We start from the raw sequence: 14,190 nt of genomic DNA on the forward strand, positions 1-14,190 counted from the left end.
GATCAAGACCTAGAGTTGGGGTTTAGGGGTGGGCTCAGGTCAATCATAGGGTACAGGGGAGAGCTTAGCAGCCTCTGCTCACAATCCCAACCCCAGGGAGGATCCCTTGGGCTCACTGACCAGTTAGCCTCGCTAACTTACAAAGTCCAAGCCAGTGAGAAACCCTGTCTCAAAAATAACAAGTTTGGCTGTGATGATGGCTCAGTGGGTAAAGGCATTTGCTGCCATCCTGAGGACCCGGGTTCCATCCCCAGGACACAAACAGAGAAAGAGTACCGACCCCCAAAAAAGTTGTGTTTTTTCCTCCACACACATGCTGTGGCACACATATACACACATGATAAATAAGTGTAATAAGTGTGAACAGTACCTGGAGAACAACAGCCAAAGCTGACCTCTGGCCTCCATTCCTAAGCCTACATGTACACATCTGACCACATGCAAACACACATGCACAATGTCTAAACCAGAGACAAGGGGACCACGTAGTGGGAACTTCTCATCTCCACTGGGTCTCTGTCCTTGGGGTATTCCCCAAGACACAGATTGTCCTCTGACCTCTGCACACTGCCCATGTGTGCGCACCCTCGCCCTCTCTCTCTCTCTCTCTCTCTATCTCTCTCTCTCTCTCTCTCACACACACACACACACACACACACATACACACACTCTACAGACACCGCACATGCACTCGTATACATAACGATATTTATTCTATCTGGTCTCCCGGAATGATACTGTGTCACCCATTTCCTCTCTGTCCTTTGTGGGGATAGACCCTGCTAGTTCAGAGTGGATGCAAACAGAATAAGGAGGGTAGAGGAGGCTGTGTCCCGGTAGGCTGGGGCTGGGGTCAGCCGTGAGTGTGAAGCGATGTCCTTGTTAGGGAGTAGGAAAGAAATCAAGACGCAGAACAAAGTCATGAGCAGACATGCACAGGGTCACCATGAGCAGAGAAAGTTCTAGAAAGGCAGACCGTGATGTTGGGACCTCTTGAGATTCCTACCTTTAGAAATACATGTTTGTGTTTTCTCTTTTCTTGTTTTCTCAAAATTAGATGCACCTACCTGATGGGAGAGCCCAGCCAGGGTCCCCGGAATCAAGGTATGCTCAAAAGTCTGGGACATCTGGGAGGCTGTGGGTTTTCTGGGTTGCATAAATGACCCATTTCTAAATTCAAGGTTAATGTTTCAAAGAAAGTATGGAACAGCAGTAGTGGCCATGTTTTGAGCACTTAACTGTGTATTTAACCCATGTGTTATGTAAAGTAAAATACCAGTAAGGCAGACATTGCCTGTCCTTGTTATCGTCAGCTACTGCTGCTCTCCTTTTAGAAAAGGGAAAGCTGGGTTCAGAACTGAAGGTACATCTAGAGCAGGGAGCAGTGGTGGGTCTGGCTCCCAGCCTGTGCCCTGCTCTCTATCAGTGAGAACTTCTGGGTACCAGGCTTGGCGCTGGGCTTTGGGCATGTGGCAGCAAACAGTTCAGGCTGACTGCCTTCTCCTCTGGCCATGGTGGGTGGGCATTGAGAACTGAGGAAGAGAAAGCCCCAGTGCCTGGAAAGATGGAGGCTGTGTCCTGTGTGACATGGTTTTATGAACGCCCTTTCAGCAGTAAAGAGAACTTGCTGGTGTTGCAGCAGACCAGAGTTGGGGTCGCAGCACCCACACGAGGTGACTCACAGCTGCCTACAACTCCAGCTCTAAGAGATCTGGTGCGCTCTACTGGTCTTCCCGGGTACTAGGCACACACACACTGAATATATATACATGCAAGCAATTGAAACATGCACGCGCGCGCGTACACACACACACACACACACACACACACACACATATATAGATATAGATATAGATATAGATATAGATATAGATATAGATATAGATATAGATATAGATAGAGAGAAAGCTCCTCCCAGGCCACCAGTGAGATGGCTCTGCAGGTAGAGATGCTTACTCCTAAGCCTGATGACCTGAATTTGAAAGGAAAGAACTGACTCCAAATTGTCCTTCATACATACACTGGCATACAAACACACATGTGCGCATCATGCACGCGCACACACACAAAATAAATCTAATTTAAAATTTTACTTTTTTAAAGAAAGAATGTCCTGGCTCCTTCTGAGCCTCGGTTTTTCCATCTGTACAATGGGCTTGGTTCTCTACAGGATATTAAGGCCATGGGCAGTGAAAGATTAGATAAATAAAATGGGTGCATTGTAGTTGTGAAGCCTTGTAATAAATTCGTGTTTCCTGTCCTCAATGTGTGTGTCCTTTCCATGTGGCCCTACCCTTCAGCAGTGGCCAAACCAAAGGAGCGTTTGGGGAACAGTTTGATGCCAAGAACAAGCTGACTTGCTCCATCTGCCTGAAGGAGTTCAAAAGCCTGCCTGCCCTGAATGGCCACATGCGGTCCCACGGGGGAATGAGGGCCTCCCCCAGTCTCAAACAGGTCAGCAAGAGCCTGCCCCCTCCCTTTTGCAGGTCGTATGCTGCTTGCTTTGCTTTGCCACTGTCAGCGTGAGACAGAGGGATGTGTGACTTTTGTAGGCGCCAGGGGAGGCAGGACCCTCTCTGGGAGCCAGTCAGACCACACAGTCCCCCTGCCTTGCTTTATAGACAAGTGTCAGGTCAAAAAAGGGTGCTGGAATTCTCTTTAGGAAACCATCACTTTTCCTAGAGAAGGGTGCAGAAGCAACTATGTAAATGAAGAGTATATAAATATATAAATGCAGAGTATATAAGTTTGAAAATGTAAAGTATACTACTTGAAGCACTCAAGATCATAACCAGATCTTTGAGATCAGTGGCTAAAAGAAAAATACATAACTCTCGAGAGCTTGGCCAGAATTTTCTGTTCATCCATGCAGTGGTTGGCTGAAGGTAGGGTCCAGTGATCCTGTGATGCTCTAAGTATTCAGGTGGTTAGTCAGGTAGGACATCATCCTTGGGTTAGGTTAGAACTCATAGAACTTTAGGGAAAGCCTCCGAGTATTGATTTTATGAGATTCACTTTCCCGTCTCTATTTCCTGGCTGTGCCAGATAGAGTTTGTCTTCACTTTTTAAAGTATGTTGCCAGGCCGGTCACGGTTCATGCCTGTAGAATCCCAGTGCTCAAGAGGATCACCGCAGGCTGGAAGCCAGCCTGGTTTATGCAGCAGTTTGTATAGCCAAGACCACATAGCAAGACCCTGCCTCAAAAACAGCAAAGGAAAATGTGCTGTAAGCCTGGTGGGGCATGGCACACCTGTAATACCAACACCCGGGAGGGAGGCTGAGGCAGGACGATCCTGAGTTATGAGGCCAGTTTGCATTACCCATAGAAACCCTGTCTTCAAGAAACAAATAAACCATAGCATGTTTTGCATTTTCAGTGTGGTTTCCCAACTGCATAAAATTCAGGCTGCAATGCCTTTCCATCAGATGTCAGAATAAACTGAGGCTCAAGGAATGGAAAGCTCCTACATAAGACCCATGTTTAATTTGACTGAATAGCAGTCCCTGTTCTTTACTTCAAAAAGCCATGAAAGCCACCAACTTTTTAAAAATATTTTCATATAGAAATGATACCTTCAATGTGGCTCAGGGACCCAGAGTTAGAGGAAGGAAACCCCCAGCTGTGGTACTTTGTTCCCCACCACTGATGCCCTGGAAACTCTAAGGAGAAGCAAGTGTATCCCCCTTGGGAGAGCTGCTCTCAGCCCAGGATCAAAGCATTTATTGTCTGTGTAGGAGGAAGGAGAGAAGGCCCCACCGCCACCGCCTCAGCCTCAGCCCCAGCCGCCACTGCCACCTCCGCCTCCGCCGCCACCGCTCCCTCCTGAGGCAGAACGCCTCACGCCTATGGTCATGCCCGTGTCTGTCCCTGTCAAGCTTCTCCCACCCAAGCCCAGCTCTCAGGGGTTCACCGACAGCGTCGCTGCCACCCCCTCGGCCAGAGACAAGCCAGCCAGCTCGATGTCGGACGACGAAATGCCTGTGCTCGTGAGGATGACCCTCTCCCCCCCTCACTCTCCCCAAGGGGCTGCCCCCTGTGCGCCTGCTGTGAGTCGCTGTGCTGCCACACCTGCCTGGGGTGGGGACATCTCTTTGCTTTCTTGGAGATGAGGACAGTGTTTCCAGTCACTGGCCCGAGCTCAGACATCATGTAATTCAACCTCTCCAGGCCACCTGCACTTAACCAGCCGTGCAATACTTGTTACTCCAGGCTGATAGTGCCGATCTGACCCTCAGAACTGAGGTGTTCTCCTGTTTAAACATAAATGACAATCCTGCTGGCAGAAACCAATGTAACCTTACCCTTTTCCCAAGACCTCCAGGTCTCCCCAGATCCAGCTGCCAAAGAGGTAACCCTTGGAATGGCAGGTCCTCTGGGAAGTAGCCACCATCTGCTCACCTGCTTAAATACCCTGGGGACTCAAATCCATTACAGTTCCCATAGTTAGCCCAATGAGAGCCATTCCCGTAAATCTCAGGAAAGCAAAGTGGTCCGTGTTTCTCACTCACTGTTAAATTCTCTTTGCCTTTGTCACCCCCCCTTCTCTTCTCACTGCCTCTTCTCTCTACCCTGGGGATTTATGACCTCCATGGCTGGCCCTATCAGACCTGTCCTTTCCCACAGAGCAGTGTGTTGGGTCTTAGGTGTCCTTAGAGGATGAGTGGCCCCTGAGAATCTAGAAGACATAAGGGTAGGGTTCCAGAAAGAACTGGTTTGGGTTCTTGTGTGACATTAAGGCTCAGTAGAAGAGAGACTGAGGGACATATTCTGGCCAGAGGGGGCTAGCAGCCGGCAAAGATGAAAACCCGTATCCAGACACACACACACACACACACACACACACACACACACACACACACACAGACACACACACCTTGCCTGGGGAAGTCATAAGATTTGGTGTGAAAAGCACTGTGTCTACCCTGGAAGTCTCAACACACAGGGATTATAGCCACCCATCTCATTCAAGACATTGACAAGATGAGGGCCAAGGAGAAACCTATGTTCTGGAGGTGGCAAGATGGACATGCAGATGTCTCTTGGCCAAATGGTTCCTCTTACATATTGTCAGCTTTACATAGGATTAAAAGTTCTACTCACTCACTGTCCTTTGAATATTTGCACCTTGGTCTTCTCCCAGGCCAGTGGCACACACCTGTATATATAGTGACACGTACAATACAATCTTCTCTCCCATTGTCACTGAGCAGTGGCATTAGGCCACAACTCCCAGTCAGTTAAGAATAGAGACTGTTATGCACTGGGTTGTGGAGCTAGGTTGCTCTGTGGGTGAGGTGCATTCAATTCATTTTTGACTTCACAACATTTTAGATTTACTGTAGGTTATTTGGATTGTAGCTCTATCATAAATCAAGGTGTGTGCCTCCAAAAAGCAAGATAGTGTGGTGGTGTTTTTTTGTTTTTTTGTTTTTTTGTTTTTTTTTTAGATCATTAGGGGCTCTCAGTAGGCTGAGTCAGAAGGGGTGAACTTGGTTTAATGCAAGGGTGAGAGAGACACGGTCAGTTAACAGGCAGCCTGAAGTAGAAGCATGCATGTGGATATAAAACAGTGTGATATAAAAAACAATTTTAAAATCCAGGAAGGAGCTCTGAATTCTAATTCAGCTCAGAGGTAAAACCAACAAGACTGTCCCTCTGTTTCCCCCTCAGGGTCTCAGTTTCTCCCAGAGTGTTGGACTTCCCCGTGGCCTTCTCCCTCCCCTGGGGGACAGGAGCTTTATAAAACGCAGTGTTTGTCTCTGCCCACCAGAGTCCATTATTAAAATACTTCAGTTGTGACCTAAGTGTCACATTCTGAGTGGCCCCTCTGGTCCAGGTGGCTCAGAGTAGCTTGCCTGGGTGATAATTAAGCATTATTTAGAGGTGGAAGTATCAGAAAGAGCCTAAAAAAGGACTTTTGGGCTCCAGGGCAGAGTTGAGATCACCAAGAGCTCCACATTACTTAGATGGCCTCCTGAGTGAGCCGGGGGAACCGGGGCTTTAAAAAGTTTCCAGATTTGCTCCTCAGTTAAGAGTGGGGATATAGCAAAGCAGCGTTTCCCAAGCATTATTCTCCGAGGCAGCCTCTATTCTCCGAAGGCAGCCTCTCCTTCTCAGCCTGTCGGGATCTCTTCCGGGCCTCGGGCTGTGAAGAGCCCCTACTCGAGGCGAGGAGGGAGGCTGGAGCACACGGGCGAAGGGAACCTGGCCGCCGAAGCCCGGAGCCCCTCTGCTCCCACCTCCCCGTCCCCAAGCGTCGGGTCCCAGAGGTTGAGATGGCACCGAGGAAGACGAGGGAGCTGAGGAAGAAGTAGGGGGAAGGAAGGGGACCAGAGCCCACACGGCCGAAGGCAGGCAGGCAGGCGGGCGGTGTGAGAGGGGCCCAAAGCTGAGGGGCGCTGGGGCAGGTCACATGGCCTAGAGGCAGCTGGTCATGTGACCGTGTCAGCCTTTCCCATCACCCCTTGCTGCTGTCTTCGCTCGCCACTCTGGCTCTAGAGCTGCTGGGCACTGCAGCTGTGCCTGGGCACCTCAGCCGCCCAGAGCCTCTGCCTCCGCAGGTACCCGCGGCTGCCTGCCTGCCTGCCTGCCAGCCTGCCTGCCTGCCACACCCAGCTCCCGGCTGTTGTGGGTCCGTGCCGGCCTCCCGCCCAAGCCTGTTTCCGTCGTGCATGTGTGGAGTTACTAGTGTCCATGTGTCCGCCCGTCCGTCCGTGTGGCAGGTTCCCCGCTGTAGCCTAAACGCGCCCCGCTGGCTGACAGGAGGGGGCGCCAGGGAGCGTGCCCTGCTCCATCTCCAGGAGAGCCCGTTAAAACGGCCCTGAGGCAGAGGACTACTCGGGTCACCCTGGAGAGGCAGGCGTGGGCATGGCCGAGGAGCCCGTGCGTGCGTGCGTGCGTGCGGGGCGCGAGCCCCCTCCTGCCCCTCAGTCGTGGGCCCTGCATCCCTCGAGAGGGAATTGTGTCTCCTGCCCGGAGCATGTGTGGTCTGTCCCTGCAGGGCGGGCAGTGGGGCCACTAAAGAGCCACTCTGCTGGATCCCCTCAGAACAGATGGAAATGTAGTGATAATAAGACAGAGGAATTTGAATTTATGGCTTCTCACCGACCCGCTCTACCCTTTGCAGACCTTCCGGATTTTCTTTCCCAACCAGCCCAAGGCCGATGTGGTGGGAGTGGGGAAGGGGGGTGATGAGCAGAAGGGAGACAGTCTCTCCCCCACCCCCTTAGAATTTTCGAGATCCCTGGCCAACCTGTGGAAAGGGGCCACGGCAATGACAGAAAGGGGCTAGTGGCTGCGATGTCCAAGTTTGAATCCCAACTATTCCTCTCACTCTAGGAAATCCCACGGAAACACCATCCAGCCGTCACCGCAAAAGTTGAGGAGCCCCTCAAGACCCTGCCGGAGAAGAAGAAATTCCGGCACCGGCCCGAGCCGCTCTTCATCCCGCCACCGCCTTCTTCCTATACTCCCAACCCCACCTCTTACTCGGGGGCCACCCTGTACCAGAGCCAGCTGCGCTCCCCACGCATCCTCGGGGACCACCTGCTCCTGGACCCGGCCCACGAGCTGCCCCCCTACACACCGCCACCCATGCTGAGCCCGGTGCGCCAGGGCTCAGGGCTCTTCAGCAATGTCCTCATCTCCGGTCACGGCCCAGGAGTGCACCCCCAGCTGCCCCTCACTCCCCTCACGCCCACGCCACGAGTGCTGCTGTGCCGCTCCAGTGAGTCATCCCTTAACCCCTGCTGTCACCCCTGTCGATTCTGGATACTGCCCTGAGTGGGTGGGGAGTCTCACTTTCTTCAACTGGCTAGTTGAAGTATCGGTTATGTGTTCCAGATACTTTGCATGTTAGGTGTTGTTAAATTCTCAGCATCTCATTTAGTAGCTCAAGGGAATTGTTCTGAGGAGAAAAGTAAGTGAATCGTCTTTGGGGTTTAAAAAAAAAAAAAGGTGGGGGGGGAAGCGTACACACTAAGACCGCCTTGGGTGGTCAGACAAGATGCTTAAGATATTTAACAGATGTCAGGGGCGGGGCTTTGGGTGTTATAGGCAAGAGCAAATCTTAATATTTAGCATGTTTATAAAAATAAAAATATTAAAAAATAATATAAAAATTAAAGAACCAATCATGAACTCTGTAGGCAGTACACAAGTGTAACTCCAGCTACTAAGGAAGCTGAGGTAGAAAGCTAGGGAATTCAAGGCCAGCCTGGGCAGCACATGAAAACTCCATCTCCTCAGAGCTGTTGAGCACAGAAGGGAGAAGAGAGAGATCTTTGTAGCTAGGTTTCTTTCTGGTTGCCTAGAAACCATGTAGCAGGACAACTTTTCCTCACACTATGTGAGAAACAGTTATCTTGCTCCTGTAGTCCCAAGCACTGGGGGGCTGTGGCTTAAAGCTGGCAGATAGGAAGTTCAAAACCAAATTGAGCTAAACATCAAGACCCTTGTCAGGGGGCTGAAGGAGGAGGAGGAGAGAAAGAAACAGAAAACTGCATGTATCCATGCAGTCCTCTGGAAATTGGTTTAGGTTGTCTAGGAAAGAGCCTGGTTATTGCTGATTGGCTAATTACTGGTCAGCTAATTGCTCATTGTTCTCATGTCTTAGGAAGTTTTCTTTGTTGACCAGTAAACCCTAGTTTCTGTTTCAGGCAGCATCGATGGCAGCAATGTGACAGTCACCCCAGGACCTGGAGAGCAGACTGTGGATGTTGAACCGTAAGGAAAAGCCAATTATTCTTTTTCTTTTTTCTTTTTTTTTGGGGGGGGGTTGGGGGGTCTTTGAGACAGGATTTCTCTGTGTAGCTTTGCAGCCTATCCTGGCACTCGCTCTGGAGACCAGGCTGGCCTCCAACTCACAGAGATCCACCTGCTTCTACCTCCTGAGTGCTGGGATTAAAGACGTGCGCCACCAACGCCCGTCCTGAAAAGCCAATTATTCTTTAGAGCACACACCTGAGATAAGGAATGGTCTGGAAGCTTCTAGAAGGTCAGTCAGTACTTCTATAGTCAGTGGCCACTGAGAGGGGAGAATTGTGGAAATGGTAGGAACATGGCTTTTCTTGAGTACTACTGTTTCCTTATAGCTGCTAGCATTTCAGAGTCTTTTCTTAGGACTATTAGCATTCCCACCTCCACGGGCCAGTTCTAAACTCTAATACTTTCATATCCCCAGGGACACTGAGGCCTCTCTCTTTTTTTTTTTTTTCTTTTAATTTTATGTGCATTGCTATTGGATCCCCTGGAACTGGAGTTAGACAGTTGTGAATTGCCTTGTGGGTGCTGGGAATTGAACCTGGGTCCTCCTGAAGTGCACTCAGTGCTCTTAACCCACTGAGTCATCTCTCCAATCCCTTGAGGGGTTCTCTCTTGGAGGTGCTTAGCTAGAAGAGAATCCCATGCCAGTCTTCCAGATGGGACAAGAGGTTGTTCACACCTGAGGCGAGGTGGACTGGCTCGGGATTCCATCACATTGCTTAAAATGTCATGAAAGTAAGGTCTGGATTTTTCCATCTAATATTTTCCAACATTAGTTGATCACAGGTAACTGAAAGCCAAAGAAAGCTGTAGATAAAGAGGCACTACTTTACTGTGGAAGGGAAAGTGGTTCATTTCATGAATGAACTTAGAAAAGGGGCCTTGTGGTACAGAGCTTTAAAGAGTCCGGAATCAGAAAGTTTGAGTTGACACCATTCTGGTTTTGATCTGTACTGAGTCAGTTTCCTGAGGCCTTCATTGGTTCCCTGAATGGCAATCGTGATTGCTGCCAACCAACCAACCATGAATACTGCCTTGTTCATATCACAGACCTCTGTGAGCTTAGATGACATAATATATGTGAAAGAGGTTTGGAAGGGATAAATACATAAATATTTTACATTGTTGCACACACGTAGCCCACTTCCAGTTCTGTGTTCTAGGCAACTCCTCTCTTGGAATTAGCTGTCTTCCACTCCAGTTTCAGGGAGCTGAGAATCTCCAGGCAAACGACTGCCTTGCCCCTTCCCCTGTCCCCAGCATTAAAGCTATCTGTACTAGTGAAAAGGCCTGGACTTGGAGGGCCCTGCCACAAGGAGATGCTCTGGCATCCTTCTTTTAGAAGGAACTGCTGTCCTGTGTCTTCAGTTCCTGACAGTGGCCCCTGGCCTAGGCCATCACAGTGAAGGCTGCACTGTTTTTCTTGTCCTTAAAGACGCATCAACATTGGCTTGAGATTCCAAGCAGAGATCCCAGAACTGCAAGATGTCTCCGCCCTGGCTCAGGATACACACAAGGCCACACTGGTGTGGAAGCCGTGGCCTGAGCTGGAAAACCAGGCCCTCCAGCAACAAGGTACTGACACTTAGGAGGAGCAGGGTGGGTGAAGCTGGCTGCTCTAGCAGGAACATCTGGCTCCAGGATGGGTGTGGCTTTTCATGGCACAGAACCTGTCTGACACGGTGACTTCTTATTCTCAACAGTGGAGAACCTTCTGAACCTGTGCTGTTCGAGTGCGCTGCCAGGCGGAGGGACCAATTCTGAATTTGCTTTGCACTCTCTCTTTGAGGCCAAAGGTGATGTGATGGTAAGGAAGCTAGAGAAGGAAGGAGGCTGTCTGGGAGTGTTAGCTCAGTGAGGAGGTCCAGATCTGAAAGCCTACAGAAAAAAGAAAGTCTCCAGTTAGACCTCTGCTGACCTGGTCCATTACTAAATTATAATCAGAGGCACATCTGTTGTAGGAAATTAGAATTTCATTTCGTGTGTCAGTGCTGGAGGTAGAAGGAAAGCCTGACTAAAACAAGAACTGGCCTGAAGGTCCTCCCGGCTGTGGAAGTCAGCCAAACTTGCATGCTTCCAGACCGCTTTTCTCTGACACATTAATTGGCTCCTTTTTTCCACCTTTAACATGGTTCTGAATGGATGCTGGAGAGATGGCTCAGCAGTTAAAAGCACCGGCTGCTCTTCCAAATGTCCCGAATTCAATTCCCAGCAATCACATGGCAGCTCACAACCATTTTTAGTGGGATCTGGTGCCCTCTTCTGGCATACAGACATGCATGCAGACAGAATACTCATATATTTTTAAAAAAATACATTAATTAACAGTTTTTAGAACCATGATGCCATTTTTCCAGTCAGAGCTGACTGTCTAGTCAGCCTTCATCACTAGCCAGATGAGTCCATCTAGCCTCAGTTTGCCTTTTATAGAAGTACAAGGTTCCTCCTAGTACTAGAACTTTTAGATTATATGAAAATACAAACAATAAAGAAATGTGCCAGTACTTCAAGTGTGATCTAGAATGCTCGTTTGCCTTTTGAGGTCAGTGCTGCTCTTGAACTTCCAACATAAATGACTGTGAATAATCCTAAGATGCTCACGCTGATTCATCAGATGGCAGTGGGGCTCTGTGTTCTGGATTTCTTTCTCTTTTTTTCTTCTCTTTTTATTGTATGTAACTGCCTGTGTGTATGTCTGTTCACCACATATGGTCAGTGTTGGTGGAGGCCAGAAGAGGACATCAGTCCCCTGGAACTGGAAGTACAGGCTTGTGAGCCAGCATGTGAGTGCTAGGAATTGAACCCAGGTCCTCTGGAAGAGCAGCTAGTGCTCTTAACCACTGAGCCATCTCTCTATCAAAGATTCTTGTTTTCTAAGCAGCTCCTTAAAGATTCTGAGGCTGCTGATCTGCAGATTCAGAGTAGCAAAATTTCCCTGCCTTGCTCAGCCCAAAGCCATCCACTGTGAAAGCTGCTGCTCCCTTTTCTTAAAGAAACAAAAACAAGTTGGGGCTTTTCCAGAGGACCTGGGTTGAATCCTGGCACCCATGTGGCAGTTCACAACTGTCTGTAACTCCAGTTCCAGGAGAATCCACTGCTATTTTCTGGGCTCCGTGGACACCAGACACACTCATGATACACAGACATGCATGTAGACAAAACACACATACACATAAAAAATAAATAAATCTTAAAACACACATACACACACCTGGATTTGGTGGCATGTACTTGTAATCCCAGTGCCAGAGAGGCAGGCATGGGCAAATCCTTGGGTTTCACTGGCCAGCTGGCCTAGTCAAGAGTCTCATGACCTCCAGTCTCGTGAGAGATGCTTTCTCAATGTGAACAGCACTTGAGGAATGATAGGAGGCTGACATCTGACCTCCACAAACCCACACACACTCACATGCACCTGTGTGTGTGTGCGAGAGCACACACACACACACACACACACACACACACACACACACACTTGCTGAAGAAGGCAGATCTGAAGTGTTTCCTCGGTGACACTCTGGAAGGACTCTGGAAGGACAGTATATGGTACTCTTATTACTAATACAGCTGTTTTCATTCAGTGATAATGAGACCTGTGGTGTGTCTGTGAAACAGTCACCACCCACGCACTCCTGCTCTCAAGCACCCCCCCCCCCAGAGATGCAGCCTCCACTCACCTCTCTGAGACAAACAGGCCTTCTCTGAGGAAGCACTCGAGTCTCAGCTGCTGTTGTTTTCTCTGCCTTGCCAGCAGCTAGCTAATGGGTTGAGGGGGGACAGTGTTAAAATGTTGGGTCCTGTTGGAGCTGAACAGAAAGTAGATTTCCATTTGCATCATCTGCCCCTGGGTTTCTTTCCTGTCCCACTGTAGTGCTAGCCCTGCTCTCCCCTTGGGTAGATGGGTGGTCTTCTCCAGGACACACACATGACTGACTTCTGCCTGTTCTCTGAATCTACAGGCTACCCTGGAAATGCTGCTGCTGCGGAAGCCAGTCAGGTTAAAATGTCATCCTTTAGCAAATTACCACTATGCCGGTAGGTGGCCAGGAAGCCTGTGCCCTGTTGCTTCCCAAGAGTGGGCAGCTTGAACGTTTGTGTCATTTGTTAACACATACATAACACTGGGTCTATTAGCCCAACACTGCCAGGCATGTGTCAATGTAAACACCTGCCCCTTGTGAATGCTCTAAGACATGGGAGATGGTGCCTGGTGACTGCCCACGTGGCAGTGAGACCTGTGCACCAGAAGAAAGAGCTACCAACTCTATAGCACCCCTGTGGCTTTGGAATCTTTAAAGGTAGGTTCAGGCTTTGATCGAGGCTCTAGGCTGTCTATGTGCGTGAACACTCCCAAACCCCAAACTCCACTCAGAATGAGGTTTCAGTTCCATCCCTTACAGAGTATTTGTGACAACTAAAGCCAGTGTATGTAGCTCAATGTTGAAACATCTCTAGCTATTGGAATTCATATTCAACAACTGTTTACTGGGTATAGAGGATTGTACTGAGAGCGTGTACCTGAGAGTCTGGCGGGTGTGGCCTGGAGATGTAACTCACTACTTGCCTAGGGTATACAAGGTCCTAGGTTCTATCCCCAGTACAAAAAGAAAGCTACTCCAAGGCCTGGATAAAAACTTCTTTAGGTGAGTGTCGTGTGTGTGTGTGTGTGTGTGTGTGTGTGTGTGTAGTAGAAAACACCTTTAGATTTAAATGGAGTAAGAAGGAAATAGGTTGAAGAGCTTGGAGACAACAAATGAGGCCATAAATGGGGTTCCACTGACTATGGAAATCCATGTGTTCTTTTTGTCTCCGTAGTCTCTCCTTAGTTCTCCATTTTACAGTAGCTGGGTCTTCTACTGCCCCTTGATTTCTTTTTTTTTTTTTAAGATTTTATTGTGTGTGTGTGTGTGTGTGTGTGTGTGTGTGTGTGTGTGTGTACATGCGCGTGCGTGCATATGAGTACAGTTCCCATAGAATTCAGAAAAGGGCACCAGATCTCTAAAAGCTGCAGTTAGAAGCAATTTTGAGTCATCTAATGGGTGCCATGAACCAAACTCCAGCCCTTTGCAAGAGCAGTATACACTGTGGACCACTGGTGTCTCTCCAGCCCCTTTGCCTTCGTTTGTAATCACTTGAGGGTTTCTTTGGTGCCTTGGGCAGGCCTCCCCCAGGTAGATGCTGAATGCATGGTCTTAAGGATCTGATAGCACTATTTCCAGTCTATCACCAGGCAACCAAACGTAGCCCGAAAGTGAAGGTACCGGATCACCCACCATTTGTCTCTCCCTCCATCCTGTCCTCCACTCATGAGTCAGCTTTGCTACCTGTTGTCACCAGGTAGAAAGGCTCAAAGCTGTTTAAGTAGTGAGCCCAAAGACACCTCCCTGTGGGTCAATTCCAGCTGACAGCAGCTGGAAGGAAGCTAC

General features: G+C 49.2%; 1 protein-coding gene across 33 annotated transcripts in view; it reads left to right on the forward strand.

Moving 5' to 3' along the window:
- The window catches only part of Trerf1 (transcriptional regulating factor 1), a 217,429-nt gene that overhangs the window by 174,609 nt on the left and 28,630 nt on the right, over positions 1-14,190 (forward strand). For 26 of the 33 annotated variants that reach the window (XM_027389130.2, XM_035451629.1, XM_027389134.2 and 23 more), the window contains 8 exons: positions 1,058-1,104; positions 2,301-2,454; positions 3,736-4,047; positions 7,340-7,727; positions 8,659-8,725; positions 10,200-10,339; positions 10,468-10,571; positions 12,724-12,799. In XM_027389130.2, coding sequence (XP_027244931.1) covers positions 1,058-1,104; positions 2,301-2,454; positions 3,736-4,047; positions 7,340-7,727; positions 8,659-8,725; positions 10,200-10,339; positions 10,468-10,571; positions 12,724-12,799 — 1,288 coding nt within the window. The remainder of the gene's footprint in view (positions 1-1,057; positions 1,105-2,300; positions 2,455-3,735; positions 4,048-7,339; positions 7,728-8,658; positions 8,726-10,199; positions 10,340-10,467; positions 10,572-12,723; positions 12,800-14,190) is intronic. The other 7 variants (XM_027389142.2, XM_027389143.2, XM_027389139.2 and 4 more) reach the window with 5 other exon arrangements.

Source organism: Cricetulus griseus (genome assembly GCF_003668045.3).
Source record: "Cricetulus griseus strain 17A/GY chromosome 1 unlocalized genomic scaffold, alternate assembly CriGri-PICRH-1.0 chr1_0, whole genome shotgun sequence".
Taxonomy (NCBI): Eukaryota; Metazoa; Chordata; class Mammalia; order Rodentia; family Cricetidae; genus Cricetulus; species Cricetulus griseus.